Below are 25680 nucleotides of genomic sequence, written 5' to 3'. Positions count from 1 at the left end.
TCCAAAACAGAGCTTGATCTGGTGGTTTAAATCATTGCAAAATAAGATTAATATAGGCCTGTCCAAAGAATGTGAATTGAATATAATGAAATTACCCCATCATTTTTTTCAAAACGGGACATTAGGTCAGAGCAAACTCTAATCCCAAAATGCCACTCTGGTTTGCCAAGCAAAGAGATGGCTCAAGGGACAGGTGATGACTATGCATGAACCTTATTCTACCTCACAAAGAGCACAGTAGGTCTACAGAACCCCTGGTATTATTCCTAATATCTGGGATTGATTGTTGAAAAAGACGTAGATGGCAATGGGAAAATTACCAATGTTGCTTTCTAGGATCTGTAAATGAGGACTATTATTGTAGGAAGTGCAAAGAGAAATTTCCTGAAATTGATCCTGCCTATGAAAATAATTTTTAAAGAGCAACATTGCATTACTTGAAAAATCACAGAGTAGTGACACAAGCAACAACTGATGAATTTGGGTTATAATGCCTATTACATCCTTTCATAATTTCTGATGGAATGTGCATTACAGTCACCTACTCAGATTATGCCCTATTTCAGGAGCCAATTAACACAAACCCTGACAGCAGGTACTATGTCTTTGATATGAAAAATCATTTTCACCCAAAGGATATAACACAAGAACAGTTGATTTCATCTGTCAGGGACTGCAGCACACTTACATCTCTCCAACAATTCCTATAATTGTATAGGTACCCAATTACCTGTATTAAATATTTACTGCAGAAAACTCAGGTGGCAGAATCAGTCTGAATAATGAACCCAGAGAATGCAATCAGAGAGGTCAGATGATAGAAAAGAAAATGCAAAAGGTACTAGGCTTTTTTTCAAGGATAAAAAATAACATAGAAAATCTAGAAACTAGGCAGATAGCAGATTATCTTTCTATAAACTGACAGAAAGTTTCTAGATTAGGGCTCCCAGTGTTTAACCTCTGTTAATCATGAACAAATTTCTAAACTTCAAACAAAGCATCCTTTTATGGCAAGAATGTTTCTCAACTGAAGAGTTTTTCTAAGGCATGCTTTAGGTCCTTGTTTCTAAGACTGTAGATAAAGGGGTTCAGCATGGGAGTGACCACCGTGTACATCACTGAAGCTATTGCACTTGCCCTTGAGTTTTGGGTAGCAGCAGAACTAAGGTATACTCCAATTCCTGTACCATAAAACAGGGACACTACTGAGAGGTGAGACCCACAAGTGGAAAATGCTTTAGACTTGCCTCCAGCTGAGGAAATTCTCAAAATGGAGGAGACAATCTTATAGTAAGAGAAAAGGATCCCAGTGAGTGGAATAACACCCACAAGTCCAGATGCAAAATACAGCACTAGGTCATTGAGGAAGGTGTCAGAGCAAGCAAGGTGGATGACCTGATTAAGCTCACAGAAGAAGTGAGGGATTTCCAACTCTGTACAAAAAGACAATTGCAAAACCATTAAGACATGTAAGAGAGAGTCCAGAAGACATAATAACCAGGAAGCCAGCAGCAGGAGACCACAGAGCTGGGGGTTCATGATGACCGTGTAGTGCAGGGGGTGACAGATGGCCACGAAGCGGTCATAGGCCATCACAGCCAGGAGGATGCTGTCTAATAATCCAAAAAGCATAAAAAAGTACATCTGTGTGAGACAGATTCCATAAGTTATCATTTTGCTCTCTGTCTGGATGTTCACCAGCATCTTCGGGACAGTGGTGGAGGTGGAACAGATATCTGCAAAAGACAGGTTAGAGAGGAAGAAGTACATGGGGGTGTGGAGGTGGGAGTCAGAGATGATGGCCAGGATGATGAGCAGGTTCCCCATGAAGGTGACCAGGTACATTGTCAGGAACATCCCGAAGAGGAGGGGCTGCAGTTTGGTATCTTCTGAGAGTCCAAGGAGGATAAATTCTGAAACACGTGTTTGGTTTTCTGGTTCCATATAGGTGATGAAACTGACGGGAAAGAGATCAAAGCAATGCAAGTTTAGCCTCAGGCCACAATCAGCTAATTATCATAAATGCTATTGTCTGTATTGCAATCTCATTAATTAAATAATTTAATCAATTATTATTTATTATGTATGGATCTAGTGACCTTGATCTGAAAATATCAGGGAAAACAAATGCTCCTGCTTCTCTTTGATGCTGTTGCTGACTGGCCATTCTTGTCCTTAATTGTAAACATTTTCCCAGGGAAATACTTTCCACTACAAATGCTCTAAGTCTTTATTTTATTTAACAGGCATTTTGACCCATCATTATGTCCCAAGTGATGAAAAATTTGGGTGATGTATATTGGTGATGATACCAAAAAATTTGATTGTAATTAATATTACCAAATTGCACACTTGAAAATGGTTAAAATCAGAAATTTTGAGTTGTTTATAGGTTATTAAAATTATAAATAAAGTTATTCCATCTTCATGGATCGAAAGACTCAATATCATTAAGATGCCGTTTATTCCCAACCTTAAATGATTGTTTCTAAATGAAAGAATCTTGTCAAAACATGCTGTGACATATAATTTCAAATATATGACAATAGTAACAATAACATGATCACCGGGGAGAAGGGAGGAGGGTTCAATAGGTGAAGCAAGGGAAATTTTTAGATTGGTGAAATTATTCTGCGTATTACTGTAATTCTAGACACGTGACTTTATGTATTTGTTAAAACACATTTTCTTTTACAACTCAAACTGTGAACCATAATATATGGAAAGAAAAGATTCAGTTGAAGATCAAGGAATTCCAGGATGGAAAGCAAAATATGACACAACAATCTAACTGTATTTCAAATGAATGAAACACACTTACTTAGGGGATGAGAGGAAAAAATGCTGAAAGAGTAATGTTGGATATGAATGGAGTCTGGAAAATGAAGGTAATAGAAACTGAGTTCTAGCTGTATTCTGGATGATAAAATTTATATCACCAGGGTATTGGTTAACAATTCTTTCTCTTCTATGCATTTATACTGTAGTCAAGCAATTAAGTAAATGGATGACAGTTGGAAGAATATGTTTCTCACTGTGGAATGGGAGGTTACAGACAAGCAAGGGGAGGAAGCTAGAATATTCTATGTGGTTCTGGTTTAGAGCTAGACACATCAGTATGAACTCATGTGTAGGATAATAGACACACATAGGGTTACATGTAGAAATATTTATAGATCTGTGTATCTGTGCATTTTACGAGATTCACTTATATTTTCTTAGCCTATTAGCAGAGAAGGCCGAGAGATCCCAATATCAAGGAGAACAGATAGTACCCAGACCCTGGTTTTAAATACCATTCTCCAGTAAAAGGCTCCTTGGAGAAATGATGTCACTAGGACTCAGGCAAGAAATACACAAGAAGAGCCTGGATTGTCTTGTCATACCAAAAAGTAAGTAGGTGTTAAAATAAAGACCTCAAATATGGGGGTATATCAAAGAACACAGGGCACAGATTAAGGAGAACTGCATGAAAACTGCAACAAATTGAACAGAAAAATGAAGAATTATTGTATGACAAATCAAAGTATGAAATAAATGCCACGAGTCCATAATGATATAAACAAATTATTGAATATGTGAATAAGAAGAGACAAATCTCTCCTGCAGAAGCATTGCAATAATATATGTAGTTATTGCTCCCTCAAGAAGGTAGAGTACAACACCACTCCTAAAGTGAGGACTTCACATAGTGACTTCTTTGCAGAGGTGATATGTGGAAAGGTGGGGAAATGAGGAACCTTATAGTGGAGAAACCTGGCAAGCACTGTTGGCCAAGGTCAACATCAACAGTGATAAGTCCTGTTGATAAGATGCACCCTGGATATATGATGTAAAGAAAGTAGCATTTTATCTCTGGAGTCTTCCTACATAACCCATAATCCCAGTCTTATTATGAGAAGAACAAAATACAAATTCTAACTGAGTGATAGTTTACAAACCACCTGACCACGACTCCTCAAAAAATCCAGGTCATCAAAAACAAGTGAGCATGAGAAACTGTTATTTATGACAAGTAAATATAATGTGGTCTTTGGGATGGAAGATGTTCTGAATAGGGGAATATGGGTGAGAGGTTTTGGAAACTGTCTCTATTATCCTTGGAATTTTCCTGTAACTCTACCACAGTTTTAAAAAATTGTCTACTAAGAAATAAAATTATTAGCGAAATGCAAAAGCCTGAGAAACAATGAACTCTCATCTCCTTTCAAGACACGATGACATTCCTAGGACTAGAATTTTACTCTGCTGTAAGTCTCACATTCTTTAGGCATTAAATCAGAGGATTGATGCAAATTTCATAGAATAATTGAAAGAATTAGATAAAATAATGAATATAAAATGTCTGGCATTGTGGGTAGTATTAATAGAGAATATTTCTATATATTACAATTCAACCCTACACAGATTCATTCCACAAAGCTCCATCCCCACATCCACTGTGCTATTTCCACAGGGCAGGACTTTTCTTGAACATCACATTCTTAAAACCCTGCACTGACTCTTCAATAACTTGAAGCATAAATATCAATTAAATGGATAAATACAAGGCTCTCTGTTATGTGACTGCTGCCAGCCTGGCCAGGTTAATGTTCCACTTTTCACTCCCAGGCACTCATTATTCATCAGATATTAAGAACTGCTTTTAAAACCCAACCACAACTTACATTGTTGTTATATTGATCCCACATCTGTGTCACATCTAAAACCTTCTCCTTCTGAAATTACTCCAATTCCTCCTTCAAGGCTCAATACAATTATCAGCACCCTTGAAAGTCTTCACTCACCTCCACAAGATGAGTCCAAAATTCTGGATCCTCTTCACCAGGATTTCAGTGCCACCTCTGGATATTGCACACACACTCATTTCTGTGTATCTTGCCCTATTTAGAGGTAATCTCTTTGAAATAAGGAAAAACATCTTATTGCTTTAATCCCAGGAGAATATTCAGTGCCTACCATGAAGTATTTTATGAATAAATATGTGTTTGATGATTAAATGTTTGTTGAATGATTTAAAGAAAAGGAATGAATGTATGTGGTTAAACAGATACTTCCATGAGGGAAGTCCCATGAGTGAGTGCTGACAACAAATGAGACAAACTAGAAAAGATATTTTAGTGTATCTATTACCTCCCTCCACAATCAGGATTTTTAACTAGGCAGGACTTTGTATGATTAAGCTATTTTTACATGTTTTCCCTGTTGCTGCCCCTAAAGTTACAACCAGTAAAAGGGGACCCTGGATTCAATACATTCCCCCAACACTGGTGAAGATTCTGTAGCTCACCTAGAAATTATCAAAGAAGGGTCAGAGAACAGCAATGCTGACTATTCCTTGAATGAAGAATGAAGTTGGAAGCTGTGCTCCCAGGAAGGGCAGGGATTTGGAACCACTCATAAGGTCTCTAGAAGGCAAAATTTTGTTTCCTCCTCACCAGAGAGTAAGGAAATATAATTGAGATAGTGTAGTGGAAGCATAGAGATGTTCAGTGCCTTTACGGATTTCATTCCCACTAGTGTCATGAATGATGTATTCTTTTGTCTCAATACTCCTGGGGATATTTAGTTCTCTGGAGGTAAGAAAGAAAAGGATAAGGCAAACTAGTGCCAGTTTTGAACCCTGGGAGACAGCTTGGAACTTCAAGTTCCTCTCTTATCCCAATGGACTCCTTCCTAACAGGAAAAGGTCACCCCTCTTTACATGTAGGCTCCAGTATCGCAAGGTTTCCAACAATTATTTCCCTACTGCTGTCTCTAGACAGAGATTCTGGTGCACTAAAACACCTTCTGTCTGTGATCTGCCTCTTCTGATATTGGATCTCATTCATAGGACTCCCCTCTCAACATTATTTCCACTTGTTTCACTGTTTCTCCTTTCTCAACCATCATAAGCAATAACTGTTTGACCCTATTCACCATTAGTTTTTTTTTCAGTCATTCAGCAATAATGTATGGCAAGAACTAAACTATGATCTCAGAATTGAGAAAAAAAGTAAGATATTGCTCTTCCACTCCAACAGTTCAAAGAGGTCAAGAGACATGGAAAAAACTAAAAGCAGCACTCTAAGGTGATTCTGCAGTCCTGGTGAAGTGGACTTCCATGTGAAGGAGGATCAGCTGTCCCATTTCTGCCAAAAGGGCTTCTGGGATTATAACAGGGATACTGTTCAACCATAGATCACTTGGGGTATTATTGACAGTTTAATAATATTAATTCTTCCTATACAAGGACATAGTAAGTCTCACCATTTACTTAGGTCTTTTTTAATTCTCTTCACCAATGTTTTGTAGTTTTTAGTGTACAAGTCCTTCACCTCTCAAGTTCAACTTATTCCCAGGTGTTTTATTATTGAAGGCACTGTCCTGACCAAAGTCTTTTAAGCTTCCAGTTATGAATGTTCTTTCCTGGTGTATAAAACACAACCGATTTTTGCATGTTAATCTTGTAGCTTGCATTTGGTTTGAAGTGTGTATGAACTCAAGAAGCTTAATATGAATGTTTGTGTATTTTCTGTATAAAGTATCATGTCTTCTTGAATACAGAGTTTTACTTCTTTTCCAAATGGATGCATCTTTATTTTGTTCTACTGCCTAATTCCTTTGGAAGAGACTTCCAGTACAAAACTGAATAGCATTGGTGAAAGTAGGCATACTTGTCTTTTTCTAGAACTCAAGGGGAAAACCTTCACTCTTTTAGCATTGACTATAAGAGTAGTTGTGTCTGTATATACTCTTTTTCATGTGGAGGAAGTTACATTCCATTCTAATTTTTCTCAGTGTTTTGTCCTGAAAAGGCACTGGATTCTGTAAAATGCATCTTCTACCTCAAATGAGATTATCATGTGGTTTTACCCTTCATTCTGTGAATATGGTGCATTACATTGATTGATTTTCTTACATTGAACACCCTCTCATCTGTGAGATAAATCCAATTTGGTCATGAAGGATAATTCTTTTACTATTCTGCTGGATTTAATTTGCTGGTTTTTATTGAGGATTTTGCATCAATATTCATAAAGAGAATTGGTCCTTCTTTTCCCTTTCTTTTTAAGTCTTTATGTAGCTTTGGTTTCATAATTTTACCCTCATAGTATGAATTAGGAAGAGTTCCCTCCACTTAAATTTGGAAGAATTTGGAAAGTATTGGAGTTCATTCTTCTTTGAATGTTTGATAGAATTCACCATTCAGTCCTGGTGTCAGATGGAAGGAAGATTTTGAAAGCAAAAAGCTGGGATACTTAACTGAAGAGATCTCCAAACTAAATGTGGAAAATGCAGCCTGGCTTCTCCTTGAGGCCTCTCAGTAAGATCTGAGAGGAAAAAGATAAGCTGAGAACTGAACTATTGGGTACAAAGAAACCAGAAATTGATGGTATGTAGAACTCTGACTCAGAGATAGGAGCTGTAACCCAACCCAGGACCAAGGGACCATCAGATACTGGCATGTAACTTCCCAGCTGACAGTGCTCTTCTGGAAGCCATAGGCCATTCTTCAGCAAAGGTATCCTCTTGTTGATGCCTTACTTTGGACACTTTCATGGCCTTAGGACTACAAATTTGTAACCAAATAAACCCCCTTATAAAAGCCAATCCATTTCTGGTATTTTTCATAATGGCAGCATTAGCAAACCAGAACATCTTTTTTACTAGTTCCTCCAGATGTGAAGTTACATTACTGATTTATGATCTTTCTTCTTTTCTGACATACATATCCACAGATAAAAATTTCCCTCTAAGGATGTGAGAATATCTGATTTAAAAATTAGAGTTGCATACTGAGAATACAATAATACTGGCATGTGTATTTACCCTTGTAGTTACATTTACCTAGATATTTATTTTTTCAGTTGGCTCAGAGCTACTATCTAGTATTCTTTTATTTCAACCTGAAAAATTCACTGTATCAGTTTTTGTAGACAGTTCTAGTGCTGATGAAATACCTCAGCTTTTGATTATCAAGAAATGTCTTAAACTTACCATGTAACACTAGGCCCAAACTACATACATACCCATTATTCTTAGTGCACTATTTATCATTGATCTTTAGAATGTTAGAGATACAGGAATCTTTACCAGAGTTTTCATCTTGTAATGGCTTGAGTTTCATATCCATTTTCACTAACATAGAATATCAAGTTCTTTCATATTGATACGCACCCTCAAAATTACAGTGATCTATCAATGTTAAAGTTCTTGAACTTGATTACTATACTTATAGCAGCTACATATGTCAATGGGCCTTTTCTTAGGAAATGTAAGTAGTATGTGTTCAAGTAGCATAATGTATATAGCCTACTCTTAAGAGTTTTAAAACATCTATATAGCTAGCTAGACAGATAGATAGATAGGTAGATAGATAGAAAGTTATAGCAAATTTGACAAAATTTTATAATTCATGGATCTGGGTATCTGTAGGAAAATGTTGGTTTCTGCTGTTAGACATTGGTGAACTGAGCAGTGACTAAAACCATATCTGTCTCAGTGAATGAAAGTCCATGTTTCTCAGCCCAAGAATAACTTCTATCCCTGACATTGAGGCTACTCTGTTTATGAGTGCATTGGGCAAGGCCAGGGGTAGCTGGGGAAAAAGGCTGACAGCCACCCAAAGAATGGCTCAAATGTCCATTGATTATTATAATTTCCTCAGCTGAAGTTGCTCTTTGGTGAGCATTCACATAGGATGCAAATATCTTCATGTTCTGCACTCACTCAGAGATGTAATAATTCATTGTGTTAAATCAGGATTTCCATGGCACTTAGCTTATAGCTGTTTACCTAAGCATCTGTTTACCTCTATATCTATTATGAAAGGTCAACAGAAACACTTGATTGCACAGGAAATAGCATCTGATGGGGACCCTTGGGTATAACATATGTGTCTCAGAATGTGGGAAACACATTCCACAGAAATTCAGGAGCTTACCACCTTTGCAAAATTCTTACCTGTCCAGTGGGCTGGGGCACACAGAGATATATCTTTCAATCAGAAGGACAACTTGCTGCATTTGGCTTCTCTTGGAGCACATTTGCTGTTGACCTTCCTTGTATATTCAAAGACAACTTGTATCTCATTTGTACATCCTTGTCTACATTTCATATCTGATAGTATCTCAAGTGACTGTGACAGATGGGGATGCTCTATGGAGCCTTTGGCAGGCCCATATTGGTGAAGCACAAAGCAGAGCTTGAGGATGTTAGAGCAATGTTATGTTACAATTTGAAGACAACTCTTCTTCATGACAGAAAGAGCTTTTGACATAACTGGACCCTATAGTCAAAATCTGCCTAACTTTGGGCCATCCACATATCATGCAATCTGACCTGCCCACAAAAAACATAAATAAGGGCATACATAAAAACACTACCAGGAAAGCAGTGACCAAACGATCAGGTTTGAGCTGCTACTGAAGCACAAGTGAGTTAGATGAATAAATGGTGCAGCCTCACAGCTCGTAAGCATCTCAACTTATACTAATGGTCTAATGGCAAGTTCCCTTTGATCAGCTGACTAGAGAAGAACAAATTCTGGGTTGAAAAGATTCCTGAATATTTATCATATTTAAGAACAATAATAAATTGCACACAAGATGAAATGGATATCTAGACACATGCTTGTCTTATGCCTAGTGTTACATGGTGATACTTTTGTACTATTAAAAAAGTGAGATGCAGAACTACATCCTGACCCAGTAGTCATGCTGAAGAATAGTGGCAAGGGGAATCTTCTGAGGGAGGAAAAAAGTTGAGAAGTATACTTGGTTGCTTTTTTTTGCCTCCAAGGAGATGTGGACAATAGTATTAATTTAAACTAATTTATGGGTAGCATTAATTATTTTGCAGGTTGGTCAGAGATATGGAAGGAAAGGATGTGAATGGGAACAAAATATGAAGATACTTGAGCACTGTGCAAATACTGGCCAAAGAGAAACTTAAGCAGCAGGAGGTCATGGTAGCCATAGAAGTTGAATCATTCTGTATATTGCAGCCAGTCATTTTCTGCAGTTACCTTTGTACTCTTCCAATGTGCTCCTGGTCAGTGTTATTAGTGTTAAGTGTGGAAGTTATGCAGGGCATACTTCAAATTCCTTTCTGAGCTTGCCTGACAGCTAGGTGTTGATAAAGCCACTAAATAAACAATAATAGGGACATGGTTGGGTAGCAGAGTTTAAATGACTGCTGCAGTTTTCGAAGTCAGTCAATACTGAAGGACATGAGATTCTATATTATTGAAGTTGGTCTCAAATGAAGATGAAACTCAAACATCTCATACCTGAAAACTCCAGTAAGGGCTTCTTGAATAAATGAGTCAACCTTAGAATTATAGTGACATTCTAAAGGTTAAAAATGTACGAATACACTAACCAAAAATGGGTATCAAGAAAACACCTGCCCTGATCACAGAGCTACATGGTGGGGAAACTCTCTGAATGACAAGCCAGGGTGTAGCCTGAAACCACAGCACCTGTATGGGCTTAGAAACTCTAGGGGGAAAGCTTAACGTAAGTGGTCAGGACCTGGTCATGGCAAAATAAAGCAAAATGTAAACCCTCCCTGTTCTTTCAAGGCTTCTGTGCTGGTTTGAATATATTATGTCCCCCAAAACCCCATTATCTTTGATGTAATCTTCTGTGGGCAGACATATTAGTGTTAATTAGATTGTAATTCTTTGAGTGTTTCCATGGAGATGCAACCCACCCAACTGTGGGTGATGAGTCTGATTGGATAGTTTACATGGAGGTGTGGCCCCGCCCATTTGGCATGGGCCTTGATTAGTTTGCTAGAGCACTATATAAGCTCAGACAGAAGGAGCTAGCTTGCCATAACCAAGAGGGACACTTTGAAGAATGCACAGGAGCTGAGAGAGGAGCTACAGATGAGAGACAGTTTGAAGACAGCCGTTGAAAGCAGACTTTTGTCCCAGAGAAGCTAAGAGAGGACAAATACCCCAAGAGCAACTGAGAGTGACATTTTGGAGAGAAGCTGAAGCCTAGAGAGTAACATCCTGGGAGAAAGCCATTTGGAAACCAGAACTCTGGAGCGGATGCCAGCCACGTGCCTTCCCAGCTAACAGAGGTTTTCTGATACCATTGGCCATCCTTCATCCCCTTACCTTGGAGACTTTATGGCCTTAAGACTGTGACTTTGTAACCAAATAAACCCCCTTTATAAAAGTCAGTCCATCTCTGGTGTTTTGCAAATAGCAGCATTAGCAAACTAGAACAGCTTCCAAGAATTCTCAAAAATATGGCCCATCAAATTAAACAGACCACAGTAAAAATATCACCATAAGTTCTAACAAGGGACAATGACTAAAATGCAGAAGAAAAGCAGATGGTGGAAACAAGCCTTTAACTGTACCAGATAATGACATTATTCAGGCACAGATCATAGAACAGCTATTTTTAATAGGTTTGAGAAAATTAAAGAGGATCCTTAAAATATATACAATAGCACAACCATACTTAAAAATGAATCATACAAGCTTGTTACCGCAAAGGAGAGTCTAAACTTGCATGTAATTGTGCCTAAGGGTCTCCCCCCTGAGTACCTCTTTGTTGCTCACATGTGGCCCTCTCTCTCTCTAACTGAGCCACCTTGACAGGTGAACTCGCTGCCCTCCCCCTTATGTGGGACCCGACTTCCAGGGGTGTAAATCTCCCTGGAAATGCAGAATATGACTCCCGGGGATGAATGTGGACCTGGCATCATGGGACTGAGAGTATCTTCTTGACCAAAAGGGGGATGCAAAATGAGACAAAATAGTTTCAGTGGCTGAGAGATTTCAAATGGAGTCGAGAGGTCACTCTGGTGGACATTCTTATGCACTATATAGATAACACCTCGTAGGCTTTAATGTATTGGAATAGCTAGAAGTAGATACCTGAAACTACCAAACTCCAACCCAGCAGTCTGGACTCCTGAAGACAATTATATAATAATGTAGATTACAAGGGGTGACAGTGTGATTGTGAAGACCTTGTGGATCACACCCCCTTTATCTAGTGTATGGATGAGTGGAGGAATGGGGATAAAAACTAAAGGACAAATGGGGTGGGATGGGGGGATGATTTGGGTGTTCTTTTTTCACTTTTATTTTTTATTCTTGTTCTGGTTCTTTCTGATGTAAGGAGAATGTTCAGAGATAGAGTGTGGTGATGAACGCATAACTATGTTATCATACTGTGGACAGTGGATTGTATACCATGGATGATTGTATGGTGTGTGAATGTATTTCAATAAAACTGAATTTAATTAAAAAAAATCTAATTTGGTACTAACCATGTATTAAAAGAGGAAATAAAAAAATGTTTTAGCTATAAAAAAAAATGAATCACACAGCACCTTTAAGGTTGAGGAATATCATGATGAAAATTTAAAATTCCTGTGAAGTGAAACTGAAAGAAAATTGACTGCAAAAGAAACAAAAGCCCCCTCCAGAAACAGAAATTAGACCAAAAAAGAAAAAAAAAAACAGATTTATATTTGTAGACTTTCTCTATATCTGATCTTTCCCTATGTCCCTGCAGTTACTGCAATAAAGCATTCCTTGCCAGAACATTTCTTTCCTTCGGCACAACACAACTTCTCTGGCTCATTCAAGTGATATTTTTTTGTTGTTCATTGACTTTGTTTCTGCTAGATCAATGATAAATACTAAATATCTGCATTCTGGAAACTAAAGGAGATAGAACAGAGATGTATCCTCAGTTTGGATGATGTATCTCAGAGCTATGTGGTTGCTTCCAATTCTTCTGCCAAGGGTGATCTGGAAGTGAGGGGAAAATGAGAAAGTTGATCCCCATGGAAGATGGTGCAGATTTGCTTTCCCAGACCTTCTCACCAATACTGCTACTGTATCGTCTTCTTCTCTTGGAAATCCAGCTATTCACAGGGGTGGAAGGAGACTTTGCTTCTGTTTCCCATACACACCCTTTGACACTGGCTGCATTATTATGGTACAGGGTAAGTGGTAAGGGCTGTTACTGCTTTCAACTGTGTCTGAGTTTAATTGGTCTTTCCTAGACCTGGCTGTGTTTATTCTGACTTCCCCTACTCTAAACAATTAATTTTCTCATAGAAAGCATGCGTTTTTTCTAAAAGTTTGCATGGAAGGGTGCCAGGAAATGACTACTGAATTTACCCAGTGTTTTTATCAAAAAAAGATGCTGGATTTTGTCAAATTCTTTTTCAGCAACTATTGAGATGGTCATTTAAATTTTCCCTTTTGATTTGTTAATGTATTGTATTACATTGACTAATTTTCTTATGTTGAACCATCCTTGCATGCCTGGAATGAACTCCACTTGGTCATGGTGTATGATTTTTTTAATGTGACTTTGAATTCGATTTGCCAGTATTTTTGTTGAGAATTTTTGTGTTTATATACATTAGGGAAATTGGCCGGTAGTTTACCTTTCTTGTAGCATCTTTATCTGGTTTTGGTATTAAAGTGATGTTAATCTCACGAAAATGATTTAGGTAGTGTACCATTCTTCTTCAATTTTTTGAAAGAATTTAAGTAAGTTGGTATCATTTCTTTTTGGACAGTTTGGTAGAACTCCCCTGTGAAGACTTCTGGCCCTGGGCATTTATTTGTGGGAAGTTTTTGATGAATGATTGGATCTCTTGCTTGTGATTGGTTTGTTGAGGTCTTCTATTTCTTCTCTGGACAGTCTAGGTTGTTCATGTTTCTAGGTAATTGTCCATTATCTCTGTATTATCTAGTTTGTTGGCATACACTTGTTCATAGTATCCTCATATAATTCTTTCAATTTCTTTGGAATCCACAGTAATGTCCCCCCTCTTGTTTATTATTTGGTTTATTCTGCTCTTCTCCCTTTTTTTATTTTGTCAGTCTAGCTAAGGGCTTTTCAATCTTGTTGATCTTCTCAAAGAACCAACTTTTGGTTTTTTTTATTCTTTCTATTGTTTTGTTGTTGTTATTTTTCTCTACGTCATTTATTTGTGCTTTACTTCTTGTTATTTCTTTTCTTTTCTTCTACTTGGTTAGGATTAGTTTGCTGTTCATTTTCTGGTTTCTTCAGTTGTTCCATTAGTTCTTTGGTTCTCTGGTTTTAGCTCTCTCTTGCTTTTTTAAATTTTAATATTCATTTTATTGAGATATATTCACATACCACGCAGTCATACAAAACAAATCATACATTCAATTGTTCACAGTACCATTAAATAGTTGTTCATTCATCACCAAAATCAATCCCTGACACCTTCATTAGCACACACACAAAAATAACAAGAATATTAATTAAAGTGAAAAAGAGCAATTAAAGTAAAAAAGAACACTGGGTGCCTTTGTCTGTTTCCTTCCCCTATTTTTCTACTCATCCATCCATAAACTAGACAAAGGGGAGTGTGGCCCTTATGGCTTTCCCAATCACATTGTCATCCCTCATAAGCTACATTTTTATACAATTGTCTTCAAGACTCATGGTTTCTGGGTTGTAGTTTGATAGTTTCAGGTATCTACCACCAGCTACCCCAATTCATTAGAACCTAAAAAGGGTTGTCTATATTGTGCATAAGAGTGCCCACCAGAGTGACCTCTCAGCTCCTTTTGGAATCTCTCTGCCGCTGAAGTTTATTTCATTTCCATTCACATCCCCCTTTTGGTCAAGGAGATGTTCTCCATCCCACGATGCTGGGTCTACATTCCTCCCTGGGAGTCATATTCCATGTTGACAGGGAGATTCACTCCCCTGGGTGTCTGATCCCATGTAGGGGGGAGGGCAGTGAATTCACCTGCCCATTGGCTTAGCTAGAGAGAGAGGGCCACATCTGAGCAACAAAGAGGCATTCAGGAGGAGTCTCTTAGGCACAATTATAGGGAGGCCCAGCCTCTTCTTTGCAGCAACAGTCCTCCCAAGGGCAAATCCCGTGGCAGAGGGCCCAACCCATCAAACCACCAGTCCCCCATGTTTGCCAGCATGCCAGCAACCATCACGGTGGGGCAGGCCAACACTCCTGCATTCTCCACCAGCTCCTCAAGGGGGCCCCGCATATTTTTTCCTTTTTTTTTGTTTTAACTTTTTTTTTAAATCAACTGTATAAAAAAAAATTAAAAAAACATACAATAAAAAAACATTTCAAAGAGACCAAAACAAGGAAGTAAGAAAAAGACTACTAACCTAAGATAACTACTTTACTTCCAACATGTTCCTACTCTACCCCAAGAAAGTTACCTAATATAGCAACATTACTGTGAACTTGTTCCTACTATACCCATCAGAAATTAACAGACCATAGTCATTCCTGGGCATTCCCAGAATGTAAAATTTACCCACGATAGCTAATCTGTTCTTCTTGGATTATTGTTTCCCCTTCATTAATTGCTCTCTATCACTAGTTTCTCTACATTCTACATTATAAACCATTTGTTTTACATTTTTCAAAGTTCACATTAGTGGTAGCATATAATATTTGTCTTTTTGTGCCTGGCTTATTTCGCTCAGCATTATGTCTTCAAGGTTCATCCATGTTGTCATATGTTTCACGACATCATTCCTTTTTACTGCTGTGTAGCATTCCATTGTGTGTATATACCACATTTTATTTATCCACTCATCTGTTGAAGGACATCTGGGTTGTTTCCATCTCTTGGCAATTGTGAATAAAGCTGCTATGAACATTGGCATGCAGATAACTGTTTGTGACCTCAGGGATATGATAGATAATACAAAACATCCAAATATAAGACTCATTGGTGTTCCAGAAGGGGAAGAAAAAGGTAAAGGTCTAGGAAGAGTATTCAAAGAAATTGTTGGGGGAAACGTCCCAAATCTTTTAAACACCATAAATAAACAAATCATAAATGCCCAGCAAACTCCAAATAGAAGAAATCCAAATAAACCCACTCTGAGACATATTCTGATCACACTGTCAAATATGGAAGAGAAGGAGGAAGTTCTGAAAGCAGCAAGAGAAAAGCAATTCACCACATACAAAGGAAATAGCATAAGACTAAGTAGTGACTACTCAGCAGCCACCATGGAGGCAAGAAGGCAGTGGCATAACATATTTAAAATTCTGAGTGAGAAAAGTTTCCAACCAAGAATACTTTATCCAGCAAAGCTCTCCTTCAAATTTGAGGGAGAGCTTAAATTTTTCACAAACAAATTCTGAGCAAATTTGCTAACAAGAGACCTGCCCTACTTCAGATACTAAAGGGACCCTACAGACAGAGATACAAAGAAAGGAGAGAGAGTCATGGAGAAAGGTACAGTACTAAAGAGATTCAGTATGGGTACAATAAAGGATATTAATAGAGAGAGGGAAAAATATATATGAGAAATACCAAAGGATAAGATGGCTGATTCAAGAAATGCCTTCATGGTTATAAAGTTGAATGTAAATGGATTAAACTCCCCAATTAAAAGATATAGATTCGCAGAATGGATCAAAAAAAATGAACCATCAATATGTTGCATACAAGAGACTCATCTTAGACACAGGGACACAAAGAAACTGAAAGTGAAAGGATGGAAAAAAATATTTCATGCCAGCTACAGCCAAAAGAAAGCAGGTGTAGCATTATTAATCTCAGATAAAATAGACTTTAAATGCAGGGATGTTTTGAGAGACAAAGAAGGCCACCACATACTAATAAAAGGGGCAATCCAACAAGAAGAAATAACAATCATAAATGTTTATGCACCCAATCAAGGTGCCACAAAATACATGAGAGAAACACTGGCAAAACTAAAGGAAGCAATTGATGTTTCCACAATAATTGTGGCAGACTTCAACACATCACTCCCTCCTATAGATAGATCAACCAGACAGAAGACCAATAAGGAAATTGAAAACCTAAACAATCTGATAAATGAATTGGATTTAACAGACATATATAGAACATTACATCCCAAATCACCAGGATACACATTCTTCTCAAGTGCTCACGGAACTTTCTCCAGAATAGATCATATGCTGGGACATAAAACAAGGCTCAATAAATTTAAAAAGATTGAAATTATTCAAAGCACATTCTCTGACCACAATGGAATACAATTAGAGGTCAATAAGCATCAGAGACTTAGAAAATTCACCAATACCTGGAGGTTAAACAACACACTCTTACACAATCAGTGGGTTAAAGAAGAAATAGCAAGAGAAATTGCTAAATATATAGAGACAAATGAAAATGAGAACCCAGCATACCAAAACCTATGGGATGCAGCAAAAGCGGTACTGAGGGGGAAATTTATAGCACTAAACACCTATATTAAAAAGGAAGAAAGAGCCAAAATCAAACAACTAATGGATCAACTGAAGAAGCTAGAAAATGAACAGCAAACCAATCCTAAACCAAGTAGAAGAAAAGAAATAACAAGGATTAAAGCAGAAATAAATGACATATAGAACAAAAAAAACAATAGAGAGGACAAATAACACCAAAAGTTGGTTCTTTGAGAAGATCAACAAGATTGACAAGCCCCTAGCTAGACTGACAAAATCAAAAAGAGAGAAGACCCATAGAAACAAAATAATGAATGAGAAAGGTGACATAACTGCAGATCCTGAAGAAATTAAAATAATTATAAGACGATACTATGAACAACTGTATGGCAACAACCTGGATAATGTAGAAGAAATGGACAATTTCCTGGAAACATATGAACAACCTAGACTGACCAGAAAAGAAACAGAAGACCTCAACCAACCAATCACAAGCAAAGAGATCCAATCAGTCATCAAAAAGCTTCCCACAAATAAATGCCCAGGGCCAGATGGCTTCACAGAAAATCAGTCAAGGTAAAACATCACATTCACAGAATGCGGGGGAAAATCACAGAATCCTAACTGATGTAGAAAATCCATTTGACTGAATCCAATGCCCTTTCATGATAAAAACACTCAGAATAAAAAGAATGGAAAGTGATATACATAAAAATACAGCTAGTCTTTACTCAATGGTGAAAGAGTGAAGTCCTTCCCCTTGAGGTCAGTAACAAGACAAGGATGCCTGCTTTCACTACTGCTTTCAATGCTGCACTAGAATTCCTTTCCCAAGAAACTAGGCAATGAAACAAAATAAACAGCATCAAAATTGGTAATGACAGAATAAAACTGTCTGTATTCATGATGACATAATTATTTATATAGAAAATACTTAGGAATCCACAAGAAAACTTCTAGAGCTCATGAATGAATTCAGCCAAGTGTAAGCACAAGGTTTATGTGTGGTTATCCTTTATATGCCAGCAATGTACATCACTCACTGGAAGTTTAAAAAATATTCCATTTACCATATCATATAAAGAAGAAAATACCAAGGGATAATTTTAACTAAAGTCAAGAAGGACTTTTACACATAAAACTGCAAAACACAGCTGAAGGAAATAAGACAACTAAGTAAATAGCAAGATGTCTGTTTTCTTAGATAAGGATTAATATTTCTAATCTTCCAATAAAACCAAAGTGATCTATCATTTGAATGTAACCCCTATCAGGGTACCAAGAGCTTTTTAGCAGAAATGGAGACCATTCTCATTAATATGAAATTGCACTTGACCAGGATGCAGGACAAACTTAGGCTAATGTATTTAATTTATTTATCATGTCTCTTGGCCTGTTTAGACTGTTTCAGTGAGAGTAAAATATCTTTCTCTTTATCAGTTCTCAGACCATAGTATAGGGCTCAACATACAGTATTGCTCAGTAAATATTTGTTGAATGACTGATAAAACAAATGTTGAACAGTGTTGAACTGATATTGCTAATGATGGGGGAGAAAAGCACAGTAGTGAAAGAAAAGGAAATACCATTGAGAGGGCATTCCCATGAATGGGATACATCACAGATGGAGACAGATCAGAGGCAGGTGTTTTAGTGTACCCCAGGATCTCTCTAGAATCAGAGATACAGAAATCCTTATGGGAGACCTTTCAATACTAGAGCCCACACCTGAAGACAGGTGGCCTCCTGCTGGGAGGAAGGAGTCAACTGGGACAAGAGGCAAACATGAGGCTTCAAAGCTCTCTCCAAAGCATCAAAATTGGCACAAGTTTGCTTTGTGTTTTTCTTACTTATCTCCAGAGAACTCAATATCCCCAGGAGTAGATATGCAAAAGAATACACCATTCATCTGGCCCATGGGAATTAAATCCCTTAAGGCATGGAAGCTCTAAATGCTTCACCTACACTATTCTAAATCTACTTTACCAATCTCTGGTGAGGAGAAAACACAATTGTGTCTTCTAGAGACCTCATGATTGCTCCCATCTCCCTGCCTTTTATGGGAGCAGAGATTCAAATTTCTTCCTTCATTCAAGGAAGAATCTGCTTTGGTTACCTCTGACCCTGCTTTGAAAAATTCTGGGTGAGTCACAGAATCTTTACCATAGTGGGGGGAGTGCATTATGAGTCCAGGAACCCCTTTTCTTGGTTGTAAATTTAGGGGCATCAAAAGGAAAACAGATAAAGTTTATTCACACACAGTCCTATCTAGCTAAAAAGCTTGATTGTGGATACAATGAAGCTCTTTAAGCCTTCAGGGTGGGCACTAAATATTATGTTTGGAATAAAGAAATCAGTAAGACATTTTTCCTTATGTCAATGAGATTACATATAAATAGGGCAAGAGACATAGAAAGGACTCACTGCAATATCCTGAGGTGGCACTGAAATCCCGGTGCAGTGGATTCTCTGTGTTTTGCCTGTATAACCCTCCTCCCGTCTACACAATCCCCTGGTAACCAGTGATCATTCAGTTGCCTCTATTGTTAGCCTGATCCATCAGGTCATGTAATTGAAATTTTACTCATCCAGCATGCTTAGACTGATTTCAGTTAGTCACCATCATTTAAGATTTACCCTTGACCTTTGTGGCTGGCTGGATTATTTCTTTTTATCACTGAATAATATTCTGTCATATACATACATCAGATTGTATTTACCTGGTCAACCACTGAAGGACATCTTGGTTGCTTTCAGAATTTGGAGATTATAAGTAAAACTCTCTAATCTTCATTTGTGGGTTTTGTGTGGACTTAACTTTTCAAACAGCTGCATACCTAAGAACTGAATGCTGGATCTTGTGGTGAGACTATGTTTAGTTTAAAAGAAACTGCCAGACTGACTTCTTGTTGCACCAATTTTTATTGTCACTAGCAATGAATGAGAGTCTGTATTGCACCCCACGCTCACCATGTATTGGTATTGTCAGGTTTTACGTATTCTAAGAGGTGTGTGATGCTATATCATTGTGGTTTAATATTGCAATTCCCTAATGATGAGTGATGTGGAGTATCTTTTGCACACTTATTTGCCAACTGTATAGCTTCTTCAGTTAGGTTTCTGATCAGATCTTTTGCCCTTTTTTAAATTGGGGTTTATGACAACTTTGTATATTTGGATACAAATCATTTATCTGATATGTGGCTTCAAAATATATTCTCCAAATTTGTGCTTTTTCTTTTAATTCTCTTATGAATGTTTTCCACAGGGCTGAGGATTTCTATTTTTTAAAAGTCTAACTGATAAATTTTCTCCCATCATGTGTCTTGCTTTGTTTGCTGTATTTAAAAGCTCATCACCAAACTGTGGGTTCCTAGATTTTCTTCTATATTTTATTCTGTTAGCTTTATAGTTTGCGTTTTAGTTTTAAGTAAATTCATTTTCTCTCTCATTAAACTTTGTTTTAATGGGTCTTAAAATTCTGTGACAGATTTTTTGGTCATTGTTTCCATTTAAAAGTAATGATTTTTTGTACTAGCTAGAAGTAAATACCTGAAAATACCAAACTCCAACCCACTAGCCTTGACTCTTGAAGATGATTGTGTACCAGTGTAGATTACAAGGGGTGACAGTGTGATTGTGAAAACCTTGGGGATTGCACTCGCTTTGTCCAGTGTGTGCATGGAAGAGTAGATAAACAGGGACAGAGGCTAGATGAAGAATAGGGTAGGATGGGGGGGATGATTGGGGTGTACATTTTTATTTTTCTTTTTTTATTCTTATCCTGATTCTTTCTGTTATAATTAAAGTGTTCAGGGATAGATTGTGGTGATGAATGCACAGCTATGTGATGGTGCTGGGGGCGGTTGGTTGCCCACCAAGGATGATTGTATGGTTGTGAATATATCTCAAGAAAATTGAATTTTTAAAAAAGTACTGGTTTTAAAAATTAGTATCTTGAAGCTGCCACACATAAACAAATGGTCTGCAAAACATTCCTTTCCTTCTGAAGTTTTATGATGCATTGTTATCATTAACCAGTCTTTTGCTATTAAACTTAAGTGCCAATAAAGACAAACAGTTCTGAGACTGTTTTCCACCACTGATGAAGACTGGGCAGCAGCTTTATGGATAATATAAATTTATCCTCCTGAGCTTTCTGGGCAGACTTGGTGACCTGGCCATGTCCAGCAGCCTCCCTGTCCAACTCCATGATGACACCCACAGCAACTGTCTCATGTCATGAATGGCAGAATGACCCAGAGGAGGACCGTCAGAGAAGCTCTCAACACACATGGGCCTGCCAGGAACCATATCAATGACGGAGCATCACCAGATTTCAGAAATGTGGGGCCATCATCCAGATTCTTACCACAATGGAGGTCAATCTTCTCCTTTATCCAAGCAGACTTGCAAGGAGCGTGATCTATGTGACAATCCAGCACAGATGCGTGGCCAACACTGATTTGGTCTGGAAGGTTCAGGACAATCACATGAGCAGTGAAGACAGCTGCTTCCATTGGTGAGTCATTTTTGCCATCACCAGTCACATTGCCACAAAGAACATCTTTTACAGACACGTTCTTGACATTGATGTCCACAATACCCCAGGAAGAGCTTCACTCAAAGCTTCATGGTGCACTTCTACAGATGTTACTTCAGTTGTAACATTGGCTGGAGTAAGGTGACCACTATTCCTGGTTTGAGAACATCAGGGACAGTACCTATACCACCAATTTTGTAGACATCCTGAAGAGGCAGATGCAAGGCTTTCTCAGTCGGATGAGTGGGTGGCAGGATGCAATCCAGAGCTTCAAGCAGTGTGGTTCCACTGGTATTGCCTTCCTTACAGGTGACTTTCCATCCCTTGAACCAAGACATGTTAGCTCTTGGCTCCATTCCAACGAGAAATTTGCACAAATTGTACCCAATTTTCTAAATGAAGGTGGTAACTTCCTTGATGATTTCCTCATATCTCTTGCAGATGAGCTGGCCAGTAGTGTGGACTTGCCCAAATCTACATGTTGAATAATGACAATGTTGATATGAGTCTTTTACATTCCCACTTTGGCTTAAGATATAGCAATGGTTTTCATGACACCTGTGTCCTGGCTGCAAACCCTTTGCAAGAAAAAAGAATTCATTTTGATTATAGTTTTTGCAAAATGTTTGCCATCTGTGTGTAAGCTCCTTTTGTGTTTTGCATGTGCATGTTGTTCCTCTACCAGCATTTGTTGAAAGGACCTTACTTTCTCCATTGAATTGCTCTTGCTCCTTTGTCAAAAATCAATTGACTGCATTCGTGTGGGTCTATTTCTGAGTTCTCTTAACATTAGTCTTTGTGGCTATTTCACAAACACAGCACTGATTCTTGTGTCTTTATAGTTAGACTTGAAATCAGGTAGTATGGGTCCTGCAACTTCTTATTTCCTCTGTATACTTTAGGCTCTCTACACCTTTTGTCTTTCCATAGAAATTTTGTATTAATTTGTCAATATTCACAAAATTACTTGCTGGCATTTAGAGTGGGATTTGATTAATGTGTATGTCAGGTTGGGAAGAAATGGCATCTTAGCAATATAGAGTCTTCCTATCAATTAGGAAGGAAAAATTTAATTTATACATTTATTTATTTATTTATTTAACTTAAATTTTTATTGTAGTAACCTAAATGCAACTCAAATTTCTCAAACAATTTTCAGGTGTGCAATTTGGTAATATTAATTACATTCAAAATATTGTGCTACCATACCAATATCCATTATACCAACTTCTTCATCACATAGTACAAAAAGACTGCTCAAGATTATTTGTTGATATGAGTAAAATCTAAGAGCATTTGTAGTGGAAATTATTGCCTTGGGAAAATATCTTCATTTTGGGGGAAGAATGGCTAGTCAGCAACAGCATATTGGAGTAGCAGCTGAATTTGTTTCCCTTGATATTGGCAGATAGAGTGCCCTACATCTGTAAGTATATAATAAGGAATAATTAATGTGTTTGCCATACAAATGATAGCATTTGTGTAAATTAGCTGGTCACTGATGATGGCTAAATATGCATTGCTCTGGGCTTTTTTCCAGCAGTTTCATCAGCTACATGGAATCAGAAAACAAAACACGTGTTTCAGAGTTTATTCTCCTTGGACTCTCAGAAGATACAGAAGTACAGCCCCTCCTCTTTGGGCTCTTCCTGATGATGTACCTGGTCACTTTCATTGGGAACCTGCTCATCATCCTGGCCACCATCTCTGACTCACACCTGCACACACCCATGTACTTGTTCCTCTCTAACCTGTCTTTAAATGATATCTGTTTCACCTCCTCCACCGTCCCAAAGATGCTAGTGAATATCCATACAGGGAGCAAAATGATAACATATATAAACTGCCTCACCCAGATGTACTTTTTTATGCTTTTTGGAGCATTAGACAACATCCTCCTGGCTGTGATGGCCTATGACCGCTTCGTGGCCATCTGTCACCCCCTGCACTACATGGTTATCATGAACCCCTGGCTCTGTGGTCTTCTGCTGTTGGCATCCTGGTTATTCAGTGCTCTGCTCTCTCTTTTACATGGCTTAATGGTTTTGCGATTGTCTTTTCCTCCCAAGTTGGAAATCCCCCACTTCTTCTGTGAGCTTAATCAGGTAATCCACCTTGCTTGCTCTGACACCTTCCTCAATGATGTAGTGCTGTATTTTGCATCTGGACTTATGGGTGTTATTCCACTCACTGGGATCCTTTTCTCTTACTGTAAGATTGTATCCTCCATTTTGAGAATTTCCTCAGCTGGAGGCAAGTCTAAAGCATTTTCCACTTGTGGGTCTCACCTCTCAGTTGTGTCCCTGTTCTATGGCACAGTTTTTGGAGTATACCTTAGTTCTGCTGCTACCCAAAACTCAAGGGAAAGAGCAGTAGCCTCAGTGATGTACACAGTGATCGCTCCCATGCTGAACCCCTTTATCTACAGTCTTAGAAACAAGGACCTAAAGCATGCCTTTAAAAAACTCCTCAGCTGAGAGATATTCTGCTATAAATGTATCCTTTGTTTCAAGTTTAGGTATTTGCTCATGACTAACATAGGTTAAATATTGTGTGATCGAAGTCTAGGTATTCTTATTTGTGTACAGAAAGATAATCTGCTATTTGCCTAATTTCTACAATCCTATCTCTTAATTTTTATACATCAAAATCATTTTTTCATTCCATTTATTTTTTTTCAATAAGTTGACTTCTTTCATTGTATTTCATTGTTTCAGTATTGAAGGCAATCTTCTGTCTGCATTTTGAGTAGTAAAATATTTAATGCAGGTAAGGGGGTATATATAATATTACATGAAGTGCTGGAGGGATGAAGGTGTGTTTGCAATCCCTGATACATGAAATCAACTGCTTTTGTATTATAAGTATTTGGTGAAAATCATTAAACTTATAAAACAGTGAGTCCTCATTGATGGGGTTTCTGTTAAGGAGCCCCAGAAAGTGATCACATCATGAACTGTATTTACCATCTAATTATATTTCAGTAATCAACATTCTTCCTATGATATATGACATTTTCCTGCACAGACCAAGCATAAGTAAGGTAAGGATGTAATAAACAATACATCCCCTGATTCTTCAATGGCTTATGGGGTCACTACTCTCTGTGATTCTTCCAGCAATGTAAATTTGCTCTTTTAAAATTATTTTCATAGGCAGGAACATTTTCAGGAAATTTTTATTGACACTTCCTACAATAATAGCCCTCATTTACATATCCTTAAATGTCACAGGTGTATTTTTCCCATTGCCAGCATGTCTTTTCAAATATTAATCCCAGTTATTAGGGAAAAAAAATCAGGATTTTATGTAGATATACTCTTCTTTGTGAGGGAGAATAAGGCTAATGCTTCATTCATCAGCTGAACCCAGAGGCATCTCTTTGCTTGGGAAACCAGAGTGGTACTTTGGGTTTAGAAATTGCTTAGAGTTAAAGTCCAGTTTTGTAAAAAAAAATAATAATAATAAGTGACTTTGTTGTGTCCTTTTATTCACTTCATATTCTTTGGCACAGATCTGAATTCATTTTACTTTGCAATGTATTAATTGACAGGATCAGACTCTGCTTTTTTTTTTTTTTTTAATAATCATTTTATTGAGATATATTCACATACCACGCAGTCATACAAAACAAATTGTACTTTCGATTGTTTACAGTACCATTACATAGTTGTACATTCATCACCTAAATCAATCCCTGACACCTTCATTAGCACACACACAAAAATAACAAGAATAATAATTAGAGTGAAAAAGAGCAATTGAAGTAAAAAAGAACACTGGGTACCTTTGTCTGTTTGTTTCCTTCCCCTACTTTTCTACACATCCATCCATAAACTAGACAAAGTGGTTTTTGGTCCTTATGGCTTTCCCAATCCCATTGTCACCCCTCATAAGCTACATTTTTATACAACTGTCTTCGAGATTCATGGGTTCTGGGTTGT

The 25680-nt window shown here is 37.7% G+C and overlaps 2 protein-coding genes across 2 annotated transcripts; one reads left to right on the top strand and one right to left on the bottom strand.

Annotated features, from left to right (window-relative positions):
- Window positions 1-1023: 1023 nt before the first annotated feature.
- LOC119520535 (olfactory receptor 7A17-like) lies at window positions 1024-9021 on the bottom strand. Its single transcript, XM_037818452.1, has 2 exons — window positions 8991-9021; window positions 1024-1949 (listed from the first exon to the last, which is right to left on the bottom strand). The coding sequence occupies exon 2, from the start codon at window positions 1942-1944 to the stop codon at window positions 1024-1026; it is 921 nt and encodes a 306-aa protein (XP_037674380.1). The 5' UTR covers window positions 1945-1949; window positions 8991-9021.
- Window positions 9022-23292: 14271 nt separating this feature from the next.
- LOC119520614 (olfactory receptor 7A10-like) lies at window positions 23293-24213 on the top strand. Its single transcript, XM_037818576.1, has one exon. It carries the CDS (start codon window positions 23293-23295, stop codon window positions 24211-24213), a length of 921 nt encoding a protein of 306 aa, XP_037674504.1.
- The last annotated feature ends 1467 nt before the right edge of the window (window positions 24214-25680 follow it).

This window comes from Choloepus didactylus, chromosome 25 (assembly GCF_015220235.1).
Source record: "Choloepus didactylus isolate mChoDid1 chromosome 25, mChoDid1.pri, whole genome shotgun sequence".
NCBI classification, from domain to species: domain Eukaryota; kingdom Metazoa; phylum Chordata; class Mammalia; order Pilosa; family Megalonychidae; genus Choloepus; species Choloepus didactylus.
This window is presented reverse-complemented; position numbering and strand designations above follow the sequence as displayed.

Excerpts from the sequence above, each read along its gene's own strand:
- LOC119520535 (XM_037818452.1), bottom strand. The coding sequence starts at position 1,944 with ATGGAACCAGAAAACCAAACACGTGTTTCAGAATTTATCCTCCTTGGA.
- LOC119520614 (XM_037818576.1), top strand. The coding sequence starts at position 23,293 with ATGGAATCAGAAAACAAAACACGTGTTTCAGAGTTTATTCTCCTTGGA.